Source organism: Peromyscus californicus, unplaced genomic scaffold, assembly GCF_007827085.1.
Source record: "Peromyscus californicus insignis strain IS unplaced genomic scaffold, ASM782708v3 Scaffold_6__1_contigs__length_162567912, whole genome shotgun sequence".
Taxonomy (NCBI): Eukaryota; Metazoa; Chordata; class Mammalia; order Rodentia; family Cricetidae; genus Peromyscus; species Peromyscus californicus.
Genome location: NW_026294584.1, coordinates 107,287,551 through 107,304,358, shown reverse-complemented (window position 1 = coordinate 107,304,358; position 16,808 = coordinate 107,287,551). Strand labels below are relative to the sequence as shown.

Sequence of the window (16,808 nt, the reverse complement as noted above, 5' to 3'; positions counted from 1 at the left end):
GTGACAGGTCCTGGCTAGGCACCCCACTAATAGACCAAGCTACATAACTGTCACCCACATGCAGAAGGCCTAAGTCAGTCCCATGCAGGTTCCCTAGCTGTCGGTCTAGAGTCTATGAGCTCCCACTAGCTTGAGTCAGCTGTCTGGATTTCCCCATCATGATCGTGACCCCCCACACACTCATATAATCCCCCCTCCCTCTCTTCAATTGGACTTTTCAGCGCTCTGCCCAGTGTTCACAGCCAATGCTCTTAACCACTGGGCCCTCCCTCTCCAGCCCCCACCTTAATCTTTTTAAAAATGGCCTTTCTTACATACATTCTATCTGATTCAAAAGAAGCCTTGAAGCAGCTTTTACTCAAAGATATCCAAAGAAAGCATTCAAGAATGGTGACTAGATTGTGTATATCTTAGAATCTGACTCCTTCGATTTAAAGTCTCACACCCACATAAGAGCCCCGTGACCTTGGTACGTCCCTTCACCTCTCTGTGCAGTGGTTTCTTCATGGTATAATAAACAGGGCTGTGGTATTTGGCAGCTGTATTCACCCCCTCCACTGTAATTCCAAGACTAGGTTTCCACTAGTTGCTACAAGCCAGCAACTGAGTGCCTGGGACTTATAATGTAGGTCCCTTCCCCTGAGACTCAGGACCCTCTGTGGGCTTTACAGTTTATTAGAAGCCCCACCTCCTTATTTAAAACATTTCCTGTCTGTATGAGTTTACTTTTGCTGCTATAACCAATTACCACACACTTGCTGGCTTTAAAACAACATAAATCTATTTGCTTATAGTTTTGGACACCAGAAGTTGCCTTGTACGGGTGCTAGGAACTCCAGTCTGGGTTCTCTGGAAGAGCAGCCTGTGCTGTTTTAACTGCTGAGCCATTTCTTCAGTCCTGGCTGGCTGTTTCTGAGACAGAGTCTCACAAAGTAGGCCAGGCTAGCTTCAAACCCTTGATCTTCCTGCCTTGGCTGGGATTAACAGGCATGTGCCACCACACCCTGATCTGACTTAGAATTTAGCTAGCTAGGTGTCCTGTATTTTTCTCTGTCAACTTTGGTACCCTTGGTGTAAGGCCTTCCCAGTTCTCCTCATGGGTATTTCTCCCAGTCAATCACAGCGAGCCCACACGGGGGTCTGCTTTTCAGAGGCAGCCCTGCTCACATGCAGTGAGAGGCATGGTCACACAACAAGACCCAGTCTCGGTGCCTAGGACCAGGGAAGGACTTTGTGGTCAGCACACAGACGCAGTAGACATCACCAGCTGGAACCCGGCCCACCAACTCCCAGTCTGGGCTCAGTCAGGCTCATTCCCTACACTTAGTAGGTGGTCCAGCCATTTGCTTGAAAGCCTATAAACTATTTCTAGGACTGAGAAGGTAGACGGTTGCCATGGAGAGGTCCGGGATGAAAATAGTATGGGAGGGAGACTCACTTTTCACTATGTAGCCTGGCTAGCCTTTAATATTGTGCCTCACCAGTGTTTTACCTACCACAAAACAAAGAACTTTTAAAGCTAGCTTCACTGCCTATTTTTATCTCTTAGAGGCCCAAAGATCATGAGTGTCACATAAGAGGCCTCTGTCTGAGAGCCACTTGCTTGAAGGATGCCACCCCCTCCATGTTGTTCAATGTCTTTGTGGAAAGCCTTGAACCAATGTGAAACAGTCCTTTGGCGAAGATGTCTCCAGCCACCCCTCTGTGGTGCTTCTGGTCGGCCAAGTGTCTTCTTAGGGAGGTGAACTGTGGGTGTTCAGGTAGGGGGATGTCTCCCACCCTTGACATTTCCCTTCAAACAGAATGTCAGGGGGTTGGAATCAAGTGAGTACAAGGTAGAATAGGTAGAAAATTCTATTTTAAAATCATATTTACTTAAAATTATATTCATCTGGGCCTGGAGAGATGGCTCAGGAGTTAAGCACACTTGCTTTTTTTTTTCCTTCCAGAGGACCTGAGTTTGGTTCTCAGCATCTCTATCAGGTTGCTCACAACCATCTGTAACTCCAGCTCCAGGGGAGCCAGGGTACCTGTACTATGTGCACATACCCAAATGCAGTCACACACAACATGGTAATTTGAATGTAATTGGCCCTCATAATCTCATAGGGAGTGGCACTGTTAGGAGGGATGGCTTTGTTGGAGTATGTCTTTGTTGGAGGAAGTGTGTCACTTTGGGGGTGGGCTTTGACAGTTCCTATGCTCAGAATACCACCCAGTGTCTCAGCCAAGTTACTGTTGCCTGCCAGACGTAGGGCTCTCAGCTAATTCTCCAGCACAATGTCTACCTGCACACCGCCATGCTCCCCACCATGATGATAATGGTTTGAACCTCTGAACTGTAAGCCGACACCTCAATTAAATGTTTTCCTTTATAAGAGTTGCCGTGGTCATGGTGTCTCTTCGCAGCAACAGAAACCCTAACTGAGACACACACCTACATGACTAAAACTAAAAATAAATGTTTAGAAAATTTATTTGAGATAAAGTCTCACTGTATAGCGGAACGAGCTGGTTTTGAACTCATGGCTGAGTCTCCTGCCCCAGCTTCCCTAGAACCCGGAGTACAGTGAGCTGCCACTCTCTACTTGCCCTCACTCACGTTTTCTCTGTCCATGCTTTCGTGCTTCTGGGGATGGGTACCTCACTCCCTCAGGACAACCTTTCTAATTACAGCCCTGCTCTGCCAGAAATGGTTGGCTCTCTTTGGGTCCAGACCAGGTATTTTTGTTCTCTGGGGACATCCCATGGGCCTTTGCTGTGCCCTCTGGACCCCCAGACTCTGAGCTGCCTGCTCAGGAGCCTCTAAGATGCTTCTTTATAGGGCCTGGGGCTTCCGGGCCTCCGCTTGCCCACAGCCCATCTTTCTCCCAGGGCCCAGCACCCAGGGGCCCCATGAGGGCCCACCCACAGCAGACATCACCTCACTGTGCCTGAGTTCAGAGCCGTCAGAGATGGCTGTGCCCCCTAGAGAAAGCTGTGTCCACAGCAGAGAGCAGAAGGTCAAGCATGTCTACCAAAATACTGAGCACTCCTGTCTCAACTTAGGCCTGAATTCTCTGGCATGGGAGGGCTGTGGGTATAGCTTGGTTGTAAAGTACTTGCTTAGCAAGTGAAAGACCTGGGTTTGATATCCAACACTGTAAATAAAATAAAGTAAAAATAATAAATTATTAAATATATTAATTTTAAAGGGGAAAAACAAAAGAAAACAAATACAAGCTCAAATGAGTAAAGAAAATGAATACATCTAACCTAGAATATCACACCTAGAATGGGGTTAAAAATTTTTTTGTTTGTTTTTTGTTTTTTTCGAGACAGGGTTTCTCTGTGTAGCTTTGGAGGCTGTCCTGGAACTCGCTCTGTATCCCAGGCTGGCCTCGAACTCACAGAGATCCGCCTGGCTCTGCCTCCCAAGTGCTGGGATTAAAGGCGTGCGCCACCACCGCCCGGTTGGGGTTAAAATTTTTTTTAATTAATTGTTTTCAAGGGAGTAACAGGTAACTTGTAGATCTTGCAAGACTCTCAAACCTGGAACCTCTGAGGCTTGTGAAAGGTGGAAAGAGACTGAGGGATTCTCTCAGTGGCAGCGGGCTCTGATGGTGGAGTGAACAAGGGAGTTCACAACCTCCCAGGTCCAGCAGTCTACCTTCCAGAACAATCCAAGCGGTTGACATCAGCATCAGAGCCCTCTTGGCACAGCACCAGAAGCCCTGAGGATCCCCGGCCGCTCTGAGCGCCCTCTGCTGGCACCTGGAAGTAGCCGCGGCTCTCTCGCTGCGGAAAACGAGACTGGGACTCTGAGCTAAGGGTGGGGAAGGACAGTCAACTTACATAAACTGTGCTCCACGGTGCACATTAACACTCAACAAGAGGAAAGTATTTAAAGTAAGCGGTCAGAAAACACGTGGGAAGCCACTAGGTCTAGCACATGGGTGCAGGATTCAGGCAGAAGCGCTCCCAATTCTGGTCATCAGAAGTGTCACCCGGTCTCAAATAGAAACAGGGGCGGGAGGCAGCGGCCAGACAGCATGGAGGCGTGGAGGAGGCTTTAATTAAAGTGTTTAATGCACTCAGCAATCTTTCTATTTTTTTTTTCCTAAGGCTGAAGTCTCACCCGTCCCCATCCAGAGCTCCACTAATGACAAGCAAGGGTCATTCATAACTTGTCAAGTTCAGCAAATAATTCCCGGGGCCAGCCCCTGTGCAAGCACAAAACAACAAAATGCAGGCTGAGAGGCGTGCAGAGATAAGAATAGCTCACTGTGCATCAGGCACCGTGGCCCTGCCTACATAGTTCAGTCCTCACTTGGGTCCTCACAGTCCCATATTAAAGGTGAGGAAGATATACCAGGTTCAATAACTCCCTCAAACATTCATAGCTGGAATGGCACTGGAGCGGCAAGGCTCTTTTTTTTTTTTTTTTTTTTTTTTTTTTTTTTTTTTTTTTTTTTTTTCAGAAGTTTCTAGTTTCCTGGCCACAGATTTGTCTAGGAAATACACATTTGTCCTTGGGAAATCACAACCCATGAAGTACTACCTCTGGGAAGGGTCGGGGAGAATGGACACTGGAAATGGGTCTAGCCAGGTGAGGAGTGGGTAAGAGGATAGGCAGGGATTCGGAGGCAGAGAAGGGCTTGTGCAAAGACAGGGAGGTGGAGAACAGTCCATAAATGAGGAACTGTCGGCTGGAATGCAGCTCAGTGGTAGAGTACTGGCTGGCATTGCAAGGCCCCGGGTCTTAGCTCCAGTAGAGCAACACCAAACCAAACCAAAACACCAAGCAAAGGAAACAAAATGTAGCCTGGCAGAAATGTGTCTGGAATAGGCTCAGAGTGGTGTCCAATGGGAGGCTCCCAGTTCAAGTGTCCTACTTACTAGAAACAACCCAAGGCTTTCAGAACAAAGGACAGAGGCCTGGGTGATCCCTGTTTCCATTCCCTCACAAGAGGGATATGGGTCCTACCCCATTCCTCACATCAGCTGGGGTCCATCCTGGAGCTGGGGACCCACCTAGGGAGGGAGAAAGACTGCTTGGTAGAGGGTCTGTCTGGACAGGAAGACCAAGACTCATGGAGAAGAAAGGGGTTCACAAGCCCCCCTCCTAACTGAGGAGCTATGAATAGTTGATGGCTCCTGGGGAAGCAGAGTCAGTTTTCTTTCCTTTTTTTTTTTTTCGAGACAGAGTTTCGCTGTGTAGTTTTGGTGCCTGTCCTGGAACTCACTTTGGAGACCAAGCTGGCCTCGAACTCACAGAGATCCACCTGGCTCTGCCTCCCGAGTGCTGGAATTAAAGGCGTGTGCTGCCGCCGCCGCCGCCGCCGCCGCCCGAGTCAGTTTTCTTTAAGGGTTTGCCCACTGATAGGTCGACTATGCTCCAGTGCATGGTCCCCACCCTGGAGCTTGTAGGCAGCACAAATTGGACTGAATGGATTATTTAAAAAAAAAAAAAAAAGCAACAAACAGAAAGAAGACATGAAGCTATAGGGGAGGAGATGCTGGTGTGTCTAGGAAGAGTTAGGGGAGTAAGCAGGGTGACCATGACCAAGACACATTGTATGAAGCTGGGCACGGTGGCATTGCAAGGCCCCGGTGGCATACGTCTTTAACCCTAGCAGAGACAGGAGGCAGAGGCAGGCTGATCTCCATGAATTTGAGGCCAGCCTGGTCTACTTAGTAAGCTTCAGGCTAGCCAGGGCTACACATCGAGACCCTGTCTTAAATAGAAAAGAAAAGAAAGAAAGAAAGAAAGAAAGAAAGAAAGAAAGAAAGAAAGAAAGAAAGAAAGAAAGAAAAAAGAAAGAAAGAAAGAGAGAAAGAAAGAAAGAAACTAAAATCATTGTATGAAATTATCAAACAGTTCATTAATAATATTTTCGAGACCAGGTGGTGGTGGCGCATGCCTTTAATCCCAGCACTCAGGAGGCAAAGCCAAGCGGATCTCTGTGAGTTCAAGGCCAGCCTGGTCTACAGAGTGAGATCCAGCACAGACACCAAAACTACACAGAGAAACCCTGTCTCGAAAAAGCCAAAATAATAATAATAATAATAATAATAATAATAATAATAATAATAATATTTTTGAAAGAAAAAAGCAAAACAGAGGTAATTAAAGTTATGAGCATGTCCTAATTCTTATTAGAGAAAATCTGGACAATAATATACATAGAAAAACAACCATGTGAAGAGATGGAGGAGGCTGCTACCCACAAGCCGAGGAGCCAGACTCAGAAGGACCCATCTTCTGGAAAGCAGTATTTTAAGTCCCTGAGCTTCAGCAGCTGGTGATGACTGACACACCACCCTTTGTGGTTTTTGGAAGGAGGTCAGTCTGTATTTCTCGGTGTTTGAATCTAGGCTGGTCTTGTGAGTTACTTTGGCCAGCAGAAATGATACAGTCATAGCTTAGAGCTCAGGTCTAAGGAACCTCCTTTGCTTCTGCCTGCTATCTTTTTGTGAATAAGCCTGAGACTATCTTCTGGACCAGGCGAGAAAGAGTAGGAAATAAACCATTTGTTCCAGCTGGGGCCCTAAGCCTGCAAGAGTCTGTTGAGATCAGCAAAGGCCGTTGGCTTCTCCAGAGCCGGTCAGGCCCTCTGGGGCTGCTGAACAGAGGAGGCTTGTGTCTGACTGAGGTGAGGCCAGTGAGGAGGGGCAGCAGGCAGGCCGCTGCAGCTGTCCCACGAGAGATGGCAGGGTGGCTGTCTTGCTGTGAGACTAGACATCATCCAGATCTATTCAGTGGAAGGACCTGCTGATGGATTGGAAGTAGGCATGAGCAGAGGAATCAAGATGTCCAAGGTTTCCACTCAGAGCATCTGGGTGGGCAGAGGTACCCACAGACTCTACCAGCTGCAGGCCTAGCAGGCTTGGGCTAGGTTCTAGACAGAGATGTCTGGGTTCAGTTGAAGGCCCTGGGCCTGTACAGAACAGGACGGTGTGTCCTGCTGTGGCACATCGTGTATTGGCTGTTCAGTGTGGTCATCACAGGAGAAGGAGGCTAATTTCAGGCCAGCAGTACAGCTACTTGGGGATGGGGCCTGGCTTTCCTTTGCTGGACACAGGCTGCTGACTGAAACTATGGACTAGCCAAATCTCCTCAGCTTTTGAAACCTTGGCCGTTTGAGTGTGTCTTAAGTGGCTATATGGCACCCTCTGGTGGCTGGTATAGTTCTTCACACCCCTCTGATTATCCTGAACCCAGTCCTGCATTTGGATTGGGGTAACTGACCTGCCCAGAAAGCTTGTAAGCCTGGGAGATGGATGCCTCGCCACAGCTTGGCTTGCTGAGTGGACCAGAGAGAGACAGTGAAACTAAATCTCCGCCGATCAAATGGTTGCACCTGGGGACGGAAGTCTGGATGAGGAGGCGGCTTGAGGGGCCTGTCCCACGTTTATCTTTTTGCTCACTTTTTAATCTTTCTCACTTACCTTTTAAGCATTTATTTCTGCTTTCAGTACATTTGAAAAATAAACATGGAAGAAACAAGCCATAGCCACTGTGAAGAGTAGGCCTCACTCTGGCCTGGGCCTCTCAGACCCAGGGGCAATACTATCACAAGTGATGTTTCAAGCCAGAGACCCAGTGCACACCCTTTAACTGACATTTATCTGGCAATTGGTTGTGTGCTAAATACCCTTGCTTATGTGGATGTGCCTGTGTTTATGTGTGCAGTTGTGTGTGTGTGTGTGTGTGTGTGTGTGTGTGTGTGTGTGTGTGTGTGTTTTATGAGATTTTTGATCACACTGTGAATCAACCTTGGATCAGGATATGAAGCCAGCAACTAGTTGACAGGAATTAGCCATAGAGAGGAAGGAGGAGCCAGGACTATGGATAGAGAGTCACACCGGAAGGAGTAGGGAGGGACTTGGAGTTTAGAGGTCTTTTTTGGTTTGGGATAGCTGGAGAGACACTCTCTTGCTGGGTCTCTGGCCAAAAAAGAAGGTTAGCTGGTTGGTTCTCAGTATCTCTGAGCTAGCAGGTTTTTACCCCAATATCTGACTCCTGAGTCTTTATTGGTAAATAGAACAATAGAGATTTAATTAAAACTATATTTGGCAGCATCAGCTGAACCAGAAGTCCTGCCAGGCTAACACACACACACACACACACACACACACACACACACACACACACACACACAAGTTTGCATAGAAAGGCTTGAGGTCAACGTTGGGTATCTTCCTTATTCACCACCGTCCACACTGTTTTTTGAGACAGAGTCTCTCACTGAACTGGAAGCTCACCAGTTTGGCTAGACTGGCTGTCCACTAAGCCCCAGGGATCTACCTGTCTCTTCCTTTCCAGTGGGGAGAAGTAGGAGTGAGAACTTTCTCCACACACACTTTATTGTAGGCATGCCCTGCCACACCTTTATGTGTGACTTTATGTGGGTGCCAGGGATCCAAACTCAGGTCCTCATGCTTGAGAGCCAAGCACTTTATTGGCTTAGCTACTTCCCAGCCCTTCCCCTTGCTGGTTGTTTGGTTGTCTGGTTGGTTTGAGACAGGGTCTGGTGTAGTTGGAGCTGAGCTCAATCTGTAGAATTGAGACTGCACTTGAACATGGGATCTTCCTTCTTTCGCTTCCCAATTGCTAGACGTACAGGCTTGTGCCACCACCTCTGGCTCATCCTTGCCACTTTTGACTTCTGCATCTTGCACTGAGAGCTCAAGGTCCCAATCCCTTGGACTGAGAAGTGTAAGATTTGCTGTTACCAATGACTGAGGGTTTAGACACTCTGAGCTGAGCTCTGCAACACTTTTGAGGACACCTAGGATTGAGGGTCCCAGCCCCCTGTGCCAGAGGCTTCTCCTTGCCTACTCAATTATCATCTGGGTGAAAAAGCCCCTCTCTGCTTATTTCCTGAGCCATCCTATGCAGCCGCCCTCTACTTCCCTTGGACACAACCTAGTCCAACACCCCATCGGCCTGTTCTGTAGACCAGGGCAAAGGATTTCTGTCATCAGTCATGTTTCCTTGTGCCATCAGCAGGATGTGCCAACCTCAACTCTCAGAACCACAGCATTAGGCAGAGGCCTGGGCCTGGTGTTGGGTACAGCTGGCCCTTTGGGAAGTTATGTGATGTGCTCAGTTTCCTCTGATGTAAGTTTACCCACACCACCATTTCCTCTTCAGCACCCGTCTTCTTAATACCCTGTCTATGCCTGGCCTATGGTTGATGCCCACAAGATGCTGACTAATATGGGAAGTCTCGGAAGTCAGGCCTTCACAGATGAAGGGATGTGAGCATTGGGAAAGCCTCAAAGCAAGATGACAGAGTTCTGCACTCACCAGCAATGAGTCTTGGGCAAAGCATCTAACCTCTCCATTTGCAGCTTCTTCATAGCGTGGTACCTTATAAGAGTGCACTAAGATTAAATGCATGCAGCCTGTCATGTACAACTCACTCAGTAAATATTAATCCTTATTATTATTAAAAAGGAAATTATTAAAATTGAAAAAAAGGAAGCAGTAAAAGAATTGCCCAAAGACCAAATAAGGAACACATTGTTTATAAACTCTAACGCACACATGCTGGTCTATGCCACTATCATTTTTTTATTTTTTATGTGTATGGGTGCTTTGCCTGCATGTATGTCTGTGTACCACATGCACTTCTGGTGCTCATGGATGTCAGAAGAGGGCATCAGATCTCATGGAACTGGAGTTACAGTTCGAAACCACAGTGTAGGTGCTGGAACCCTAACTGGCACCCTCTGGAAGGGCAACAAGTTTTTGTTGTTGTTGTTGTTTGGTTTTAGTTTTAGTTTTTGGTTTTTTTGAAACAGGGTTTCTCTGTGTTGTAGCCCTGGCTGTCCTGAAACTTGCTCTATAGACCAGGCTGGCCTCCAACTCACAGAGATCTGCCTGCCTCTGCCCACTGAGGATCAAAAGATTAAATTATATTATTAAATCATAGGATTAAAGGCACGCACCACCACTGCTGGGCTGCAACAAGTGCTCTTAATCACTGATCCATCTCTCCAGCCCCTGATTTTGTTTTTTGGAGACAGGATCTCAAGTAGCCCAGGCTGGCCTTGATCTCACTATATAACAGGGCTGTTCTTAAATTCCTGATCCTCCTTCCTGTTCCTCTCAAGAACTCAGATTGCAAGTGTGTTCTACCATGCCCAGAATGTCACTATCATTCCTAACATATCAGTAGAAGGCTGGGGGTGCAGCTCATTACCTGCCTAATGCATGCAAAGATCTGTTCTAGCACTTGAGAACAGTAGTGGCCAACCCGATGACTTACATACTGATCTACAAGCTGCCCAGCATGCTGCCATTGCTTTTGGAGCAAATGAGGTGTGAGTGTGACGTTGGTTTTGTAAACGATGACAGGCTAAATCATGGTTGAATTAGAAGGTCATTCCCTGGCCTCAAATAGTCCTGCCTATCAGATTCTGCCTCATTCCAGGATTTGGTGGGGGGAAGGGAGCACTCTGAAAGTGCCAACACAGAGGTTTGTGACAGGTAAAGTTAGGCTTGCCTCTGGCCTGATGGTAAGTCACCATCTTGGCAGAGTTCAACGTTACAGAGAAAGCAGGTTTGAGATGTGGCTCCGTGACATAGCATTTATCTAGCCTGTGTGAGACCCCGGGTTCCAGCTCCAGCACTGGCAAACAATAAAGCCCCAAACCAAACACACAAAAATAGTCACCAATTTGGAAATAAAAAGGGACTGTCTGTCTTGGAGCCCACTTTACACGTGCATGTGGGAGAACAAAAGGACAGAAGGAAAGGGACACCTTGAGAGCTTGAAAGTAAGGTTTTCTTGCAGTGGGAACTCGGGTCTGTGGAACCCCAGTTCTTGCCCTTTTCCCAGCAGTTGCCCCCTCCATACTCAATGCTGTCTGCAAGTTGGGAGCCCCACTGCATAAGTGTTGAGCTGGGTGGGGGTGGGGGTTACAGTGATCAGCTTAGGCCAGAGACCCACTGAGAGAGTCACTTCACTTTATCTGCACAAGGAGGTAGAGACTGTGACCACAGGTAATTCAGACAGTAATTCCCCAAGAGCCACAGCCATGATGGGCTGGAATGGCGGCAAGAGGGATGGAGGCCACCTTCTGGTTCCGAAGCCCTGGATCTTCCCTGAAGCCCCTGCTTCTGAAGCCCAAGTTATTGCAAAGTCTACATGGTGTGCTGGCTATAAAGCAAACAGACCTCAGTGACAGATAAGTCTGTCTCTACCCTGTGGTGGTTTCACGGTGCAGCTAGGTGCAGAGGCGACTGGTCTGCCACACTGTCTTTTGTAAATGCCACTTATTTTGCAGAGCTCTAGCTAACTCCATACCATTTTTTGTTTTGTTTTTGGTTTTGCTTTTTTTTTTTCCTCTGTGTAGCTTTGGAGCCTGTCCTGAAACTCACTCTGTAGCCCAGGCTGGCCTTGAACTCACAGAGATCCTCCTGCCTCTGCCTCCCGAGTGCTGGGATTAAAGGCGTGCGCCACCACCGCCCGGCTGTTTTTGCTTTTTGAGATGGGGTTTTGTGTATCCCAGATTGGCCTTGAACTTGCTATATAGTTGAAAATTCTTAAACTTCTGGCCTCCATCCCTAGAGTATTGGGGTTACAGGTATGGGAATATGGTGAAAATTGAACCCCAACCAGGACCAATCGGGTCAACTCCCAGTGCCTGACACTCCTTTTCAACCTCTCTACGCTCCTGTGGCTCTATCACATGTCTTTCTGTCTCTTCAGTGTGCTGAACATACTTTCAGTCCCTCACACTCAGAAACTTTAAAAACCTTTTTTTTAAAAAACAAAATTTTGTGTGTGTTTTGCCTGCATGTATGTCTGTGCATCTCATGCGTGCAGCGTCCATGGAGGCCTGAAGAGGGCATCGGATATTCTAGAACTGCAATTACAGACAGTTGGTAGCAGACAAGCGGTTGCTCAAACTCGAGTCCTTTGGAAGAGCAGCCAGTACTATTAACCACTGATGCGTTCTCAAAAATCCTCAGGGACTTTTTAATGGGCTCTAAATAAAGTTAACGTTGCAGGCAAATTATTTAAGAGTCTAAGCTTTGGTTTCTCCACCTATAGGGTGGGTGAAGGGCGAGTGGTAGGCTTCCCAAACCTGCTATACGTTGCTAGAACCTGAGAGAATTTCTCAGTCACAAAGCTCCGCCTCCTCCTCCTCCTCCTCCTCCTCCTCCTCCTCCTCCCGCGCCCACCCCATTGAGACTGCGCCTGCGCGGAAGCCTCTGCCTTCCAACTTCAGGCCTAGGTCCGCTCTGAGCGCTCGAGGACTCGGCGCTCGACCGCCGTGTGTCAGTCTGCCTTCCGGTTTCCCCCCAGGCGCGCCTGCCGAGCGCCGAGCCGCCGATAGCGATGGCTACCGCGAGTCTCTGAGGAATCCTGGAGGCCCAGAGTCGCGGCCGGAGGTCGAGAGTAGACTGCCGGCCGCGTTTCGGAAGCCTCAGGGCGTGAGGGACGGTGCCGGCCAGCTCGGAGCCGCCACCGAGAACGCGGCGGTGACTGAGGTGGGTGTGACGTGTGGTTTGAGGCGACGAGGCGGTGGGGAAATGAGAGGTTCTGCGGGCCTCTGCGCGTCTCTGCCCCTACCGTGTTGCGTGGCGCCCGCAGAGTCGCGGTCCTGCGGGTGCACGTGGCCGTGCGGACCTCTGCGGTGCCCCTGGCTGGGTTCTTCACGCCAGTCGGGAGGCGAGGGTTTGCACGACTGGGCTTCTGGTTGCGGCATCGGTTTCGGTGGATTGTGGTGGCGCATAATTAAGTGACTTTATGTTAGAGTCTCTCAATTCGTTCACTCATGGAGCCCTATTAATGCTGTGCGCGCGCGCGCGCGCGCGCGTGTGTGTGTGTGTGTGTGTGTGTGTGTGTGTGTGTGTGTGTATCAGACACCGCGTCAGACCGCTGAGCTCTGATGGTGATGGCGAAAATCACAGGCTCCCCCTCGCTGCCTGTGGTCTTGGATTATTTAGTCATTTCACGGGTATGCTGCCCACGGAACCCGAGGCAGCTGTTGTGAAGGCATCTTGGCCAGAGCCTGCCTTGAGTAAGGGGCGTTTCTCCAGGGTGAGATTTGAGCACCTATGTGTGGCCAGGGTGGACGGGGCGGCTTCTGTTTGACTTCTTGTTAGGGATGAGTGCAGGGCAGGAGGAGGAGGAAGCTGTCACCCTCAGAGGATCCCGTCAGCCACTGCTTGGGGCGAGAACAGGTCGGACCTGACGCTGACTGTTTCAGTGATGCCTCATGCCTTTCTGGGCAGACTCTGTATGTACACACAGTCATCAGATTTATTTATTCACTTATTTTCGAGACGGGGTCTCACTAGGTAGCCATGTCTGGCTTGGAACTTGCCGTGTAATCCAGGCTGGCATCACACAGGCATCTCTCTGGTGCTTCTACCTCCCTGAGTGCCGGGATTAAAGGCGTGTGCTATCATGCTGGTCAGATTTCTTAATTTCTTAATCTAATTCTTAAGGGAAACAACAGGTCCCTGGTGTCCCATTTACTTATTTTCTGAGTTGCTGCCACCCTTCAGCTTTGAGGACTAGAGGGTGCCCTCTTCAGTGTCCTCTGCAGTCCAAAGCACCCGCAAGTCTAGCTACACAAACTCTCCCACTCTGTGCTGTGATTTGTGGTCCCAAGGTCTTGGAGACAGATTTCTTGGGTTTTGTCTTGGTCTAAGAATTTGAGAAACAGTTTGTTTTCACAAACTTGTACCAAACATTAACCTTGTTGTTACAAACTTGTACCTTTGTTGAACTGTGGGAAGAACAAAGAAACCTTTTGTTTGCCACTAATTTGCCTCAATTGACTTGTGTTTTTCTTAGATTCCTCCTGCTGAAGAGAGGAAATCTCATCCAAGGCCACAATGTCACTTCCGGATTATCCGTTCACTGCCTGCTTAAGCTAACACTGCCAGAATCCTGCTCCCTTGGGAGGAATCAAGCTGACTTGGCATGAGGGTCCTGCCTTCCTGGGGTTGAGAGAAGCACAACTATGGCTTCTCTTGATGACCCAGGGGAAGTGAGGGAAGGCTTCCTGTGCCCTTTGTGCCTGAGGGACCTTCAGTCTTTCTGTCAACTTCAGTCACATTATGAAGAAGAACACTCAGAAGATCGTGATGTCAAAGGACAAATTAAAAGTAAGAGGCGAGCGAGCGAGCGAGGGTTTGCTCATTTCATTTTATTCAAGAGACCTTACTTAACAGAATAGATTTACAGGCTTTCACGTTCCCACCGGGTTATGATGCTGATAATAATAGTTGCAAGCAGATATCAGTACTGTTTGTTCTCTGCATTGTTGTTTCTCTTTTGTATTTATTTACTTTTTTTTTTTTTAAGACAGTCTCTCTATGTAGTCCTGGCTGTCCTGGAACTCAATATGTAGACCATATTGTAAGCCAGCCTGGCCTCACAGAGCTCTCTCTGCTTCTGCCTCCTGAGTGCTGGGGTTAAAGGTTTGTGCCACCAGGCCCGGCCCTTATTTATCTTATTTAATACACATGACAGCTACGCTACTGTGAGTTTCATTTTGTTTGCTAGGTCACCAGATTAAGAGAGATTAGATAACCTACCCAAAGTCACCCAAATGGAGTAAACCTGGCTTTAAGCTAATAAACATAGCCACTGTAATCTGTTGTCTCTTACTGGATTACTCAGATTATCTCACCCTCAGCCTGGGATGGTTTGGACAGGAATGCTTATCCTTTGCTATAAAAGTGGAGGCCCAGCTAGGCAATTGTGGTCCAGTCCTTTAATCCCAGTGCTTGGGAGGCAGAGGCAGGCAGATCTCCATAAATTTGAGGCCAGCTTGGTCTACAAAGTGAGTTCTAGCACAGCCAAGGCTACAGAGAAACCCTGTCTCCAAATAAAACAAAACAATAACAGCAAAAAATAGAGGCCCAATACACATCATTTGCCTGTTACTAATTTAAGCCTTTCTGCCATCCCTCCTTCCTTGACTAGACCCTGCCTTCTGCAGCTCAGTATTTCTCTGTGTAGCCATGGCTGTCCTGGAACTCACTCTGTAGACCAGGCTGGCCTTGAACTCAGAGATCCGCCTGCCTTTGCCTCCTGAGTGATGGGATTAAAGGTGTGTGCCACTACTGTCCAGCATTTTTTTTTTTAAGCTTCCAGTTGTACAGAGACATCTTCAAAGATAATTTTGACTGTACCTATTGTTCTAACCTCCAAATAAGTCTCTGCTCCTCTGGAGCTCACTTTTCTAGTGAGCTAAGTTTCATCTCTCATGTGGCATCATTTCTGGAGATCATAAGAGTCAGAGTGTAGACACTTGATTTATAATCTGTACTGGGTGGAAAGACGGGCTGAACCACCAGATGGTGTTTCTAGTGGACTCTGTTCTCCAGACATGTGACTCACATGCTCCTTATAATCAAATATTTGTCCCTGGACTTCCATCCTCCATTTTTCAGTTCATTTAAAAAAAGAAAATGAGTCAGGTGGTGGCGGCAAATGCCTTTAGTCCCAGTAATCCAGAAGTAGAGGCCGGTGGATCTCTGTGAGTTCAAGGCCAGCCTGGTCTACATAGTGAGTTTCAGGACAGCCAAGGCTACACAGAGAAACACTATCTCAAAAAACAAAAACAAACGAACAAAAACATGCTGGGAATATCCAGCATAACATTTGTTACAGCTTCCATACAAGAACATGATGAAGTCAGACATTTTTAGAATCCTCAGGGCTGTGATTGTCCAGGAAACTGCTGACTCTAGATGCTGAAGCAGAACTAGACTCTGCTAAAGGGAGTCCAGGAAAGGGTGGTGCTTTGTAATGTTGGCAGTTTCTGTCATATGCACTGTCATGTCACTCTCTCCCAGCAACCCTACTGGAAGGTGTGTGGTGTAATTTTATAGGTTAATGTGGCTCAGAGTTGACCAGTAATGTTTCCAAAGCCACACGGCAGCAATAGGCAGAAATAGGCCTGGATCCCAGATCTTCTGCCACAAGTCTAATGTAGCTTTTTCTGCAAGGCATCTCTGATGGTGAAAGACTCTTCTATTCTGATCACAGCATACTTTGCAACTTCCAGGAAAAACGAGGGGGTGGGGAGAAATCCCCAAACCAGATTATCTAAGCTTCCTGTGGACAACCAAAAGGTTTCAAAGAGCTTCCTATCTTGGCATTGCTGACCTCAGTCATACACCATGCCACTCAGAGGACTAGATGACTAGATAGGCCAGACTGTAGAAAAGTTAGAGGTGTCCTCAGACTTCCATGGTAACCTTTTACTTTTTAAATTTTTATTATTTTTATTTTATGGATATGGATGTTTTGCCTCTGTGTATGTCTATGCATTGCTTGTATGCCTGGTGCTCACAGAAGCTAGAAAAGAACACTGAATCCCCTGGAACTGGAATTATGGGCAGTTGCAAGCCCCCATGTGGATGCTGGGAATTGAACCCAGATCGTCTGAAGGGCAGCACATTTCTTAACTTCTGAGCCATCTCTGCATCTCCTTACGGAACTTTTCTTTCTTTCTTATTTTTTTTTTTTTTAGATTTATTTATTTATTATATATACAGCATGTATGACTGCAGGCCAGAAGAGGGCATCAAACCTCATTACAGGTGGTTGTGAGCCACCATGTGGTTGCTGGGAATTGAACTCAGGACCTCTGGAAGAGCAGCCAGTGTTCTTATCCTCTGAGCCATCTCTCCAGCCCCACAGGAACTTTTCTAATAGAGGAAAATGTTTAGACTGTTTAAAGAATGTTAGAGATGTGAATCTAGGAAATATACATAGCATGAAAATGTGTCATGGAAAGAAACTTATAAAGGTCCTCCAGGGCTGGGTGGTGATGGCGCACGC

General features: G+C 47.7%; 1 protein-coding gene across 2 annotated transcripts in view; it reads left to right on the top strand.

Annotated features, from left to right (window-relative positions):
• The first annotated feature begins 12,257 nt into the window (after positions 1 to 12,257).
• The window catches only part of Rbsn (rabenosyn, RAB effector), a 26,562-nt gene continuing 22,011 nt past the window's right edge, over positions 12,258 to 16,808 (top strand). The window contains exons 1-2 of one of the 2 annotated variants that reach the window (XM_052719266.1): positions 12,258 to 12,490; positions 13,806 to 14,119. In XM_052719266.1, coding sequence (XP_052575226.1) covers positions 13,975 to 14,119 — 145 coding nt within the window. In that variant the 5' untranslated portion in view covers positions 12,258 to 12,490; positions 13,806 to 13,974. Of the gene's footprint in view, positions 12,491 to 12,559; positions 13,044 to 13,805; positions 14,120 to 16,808 lie in introns of those variants that run through there. The other variant, XM_052719267.1, reaches the window with a different exon arrangement.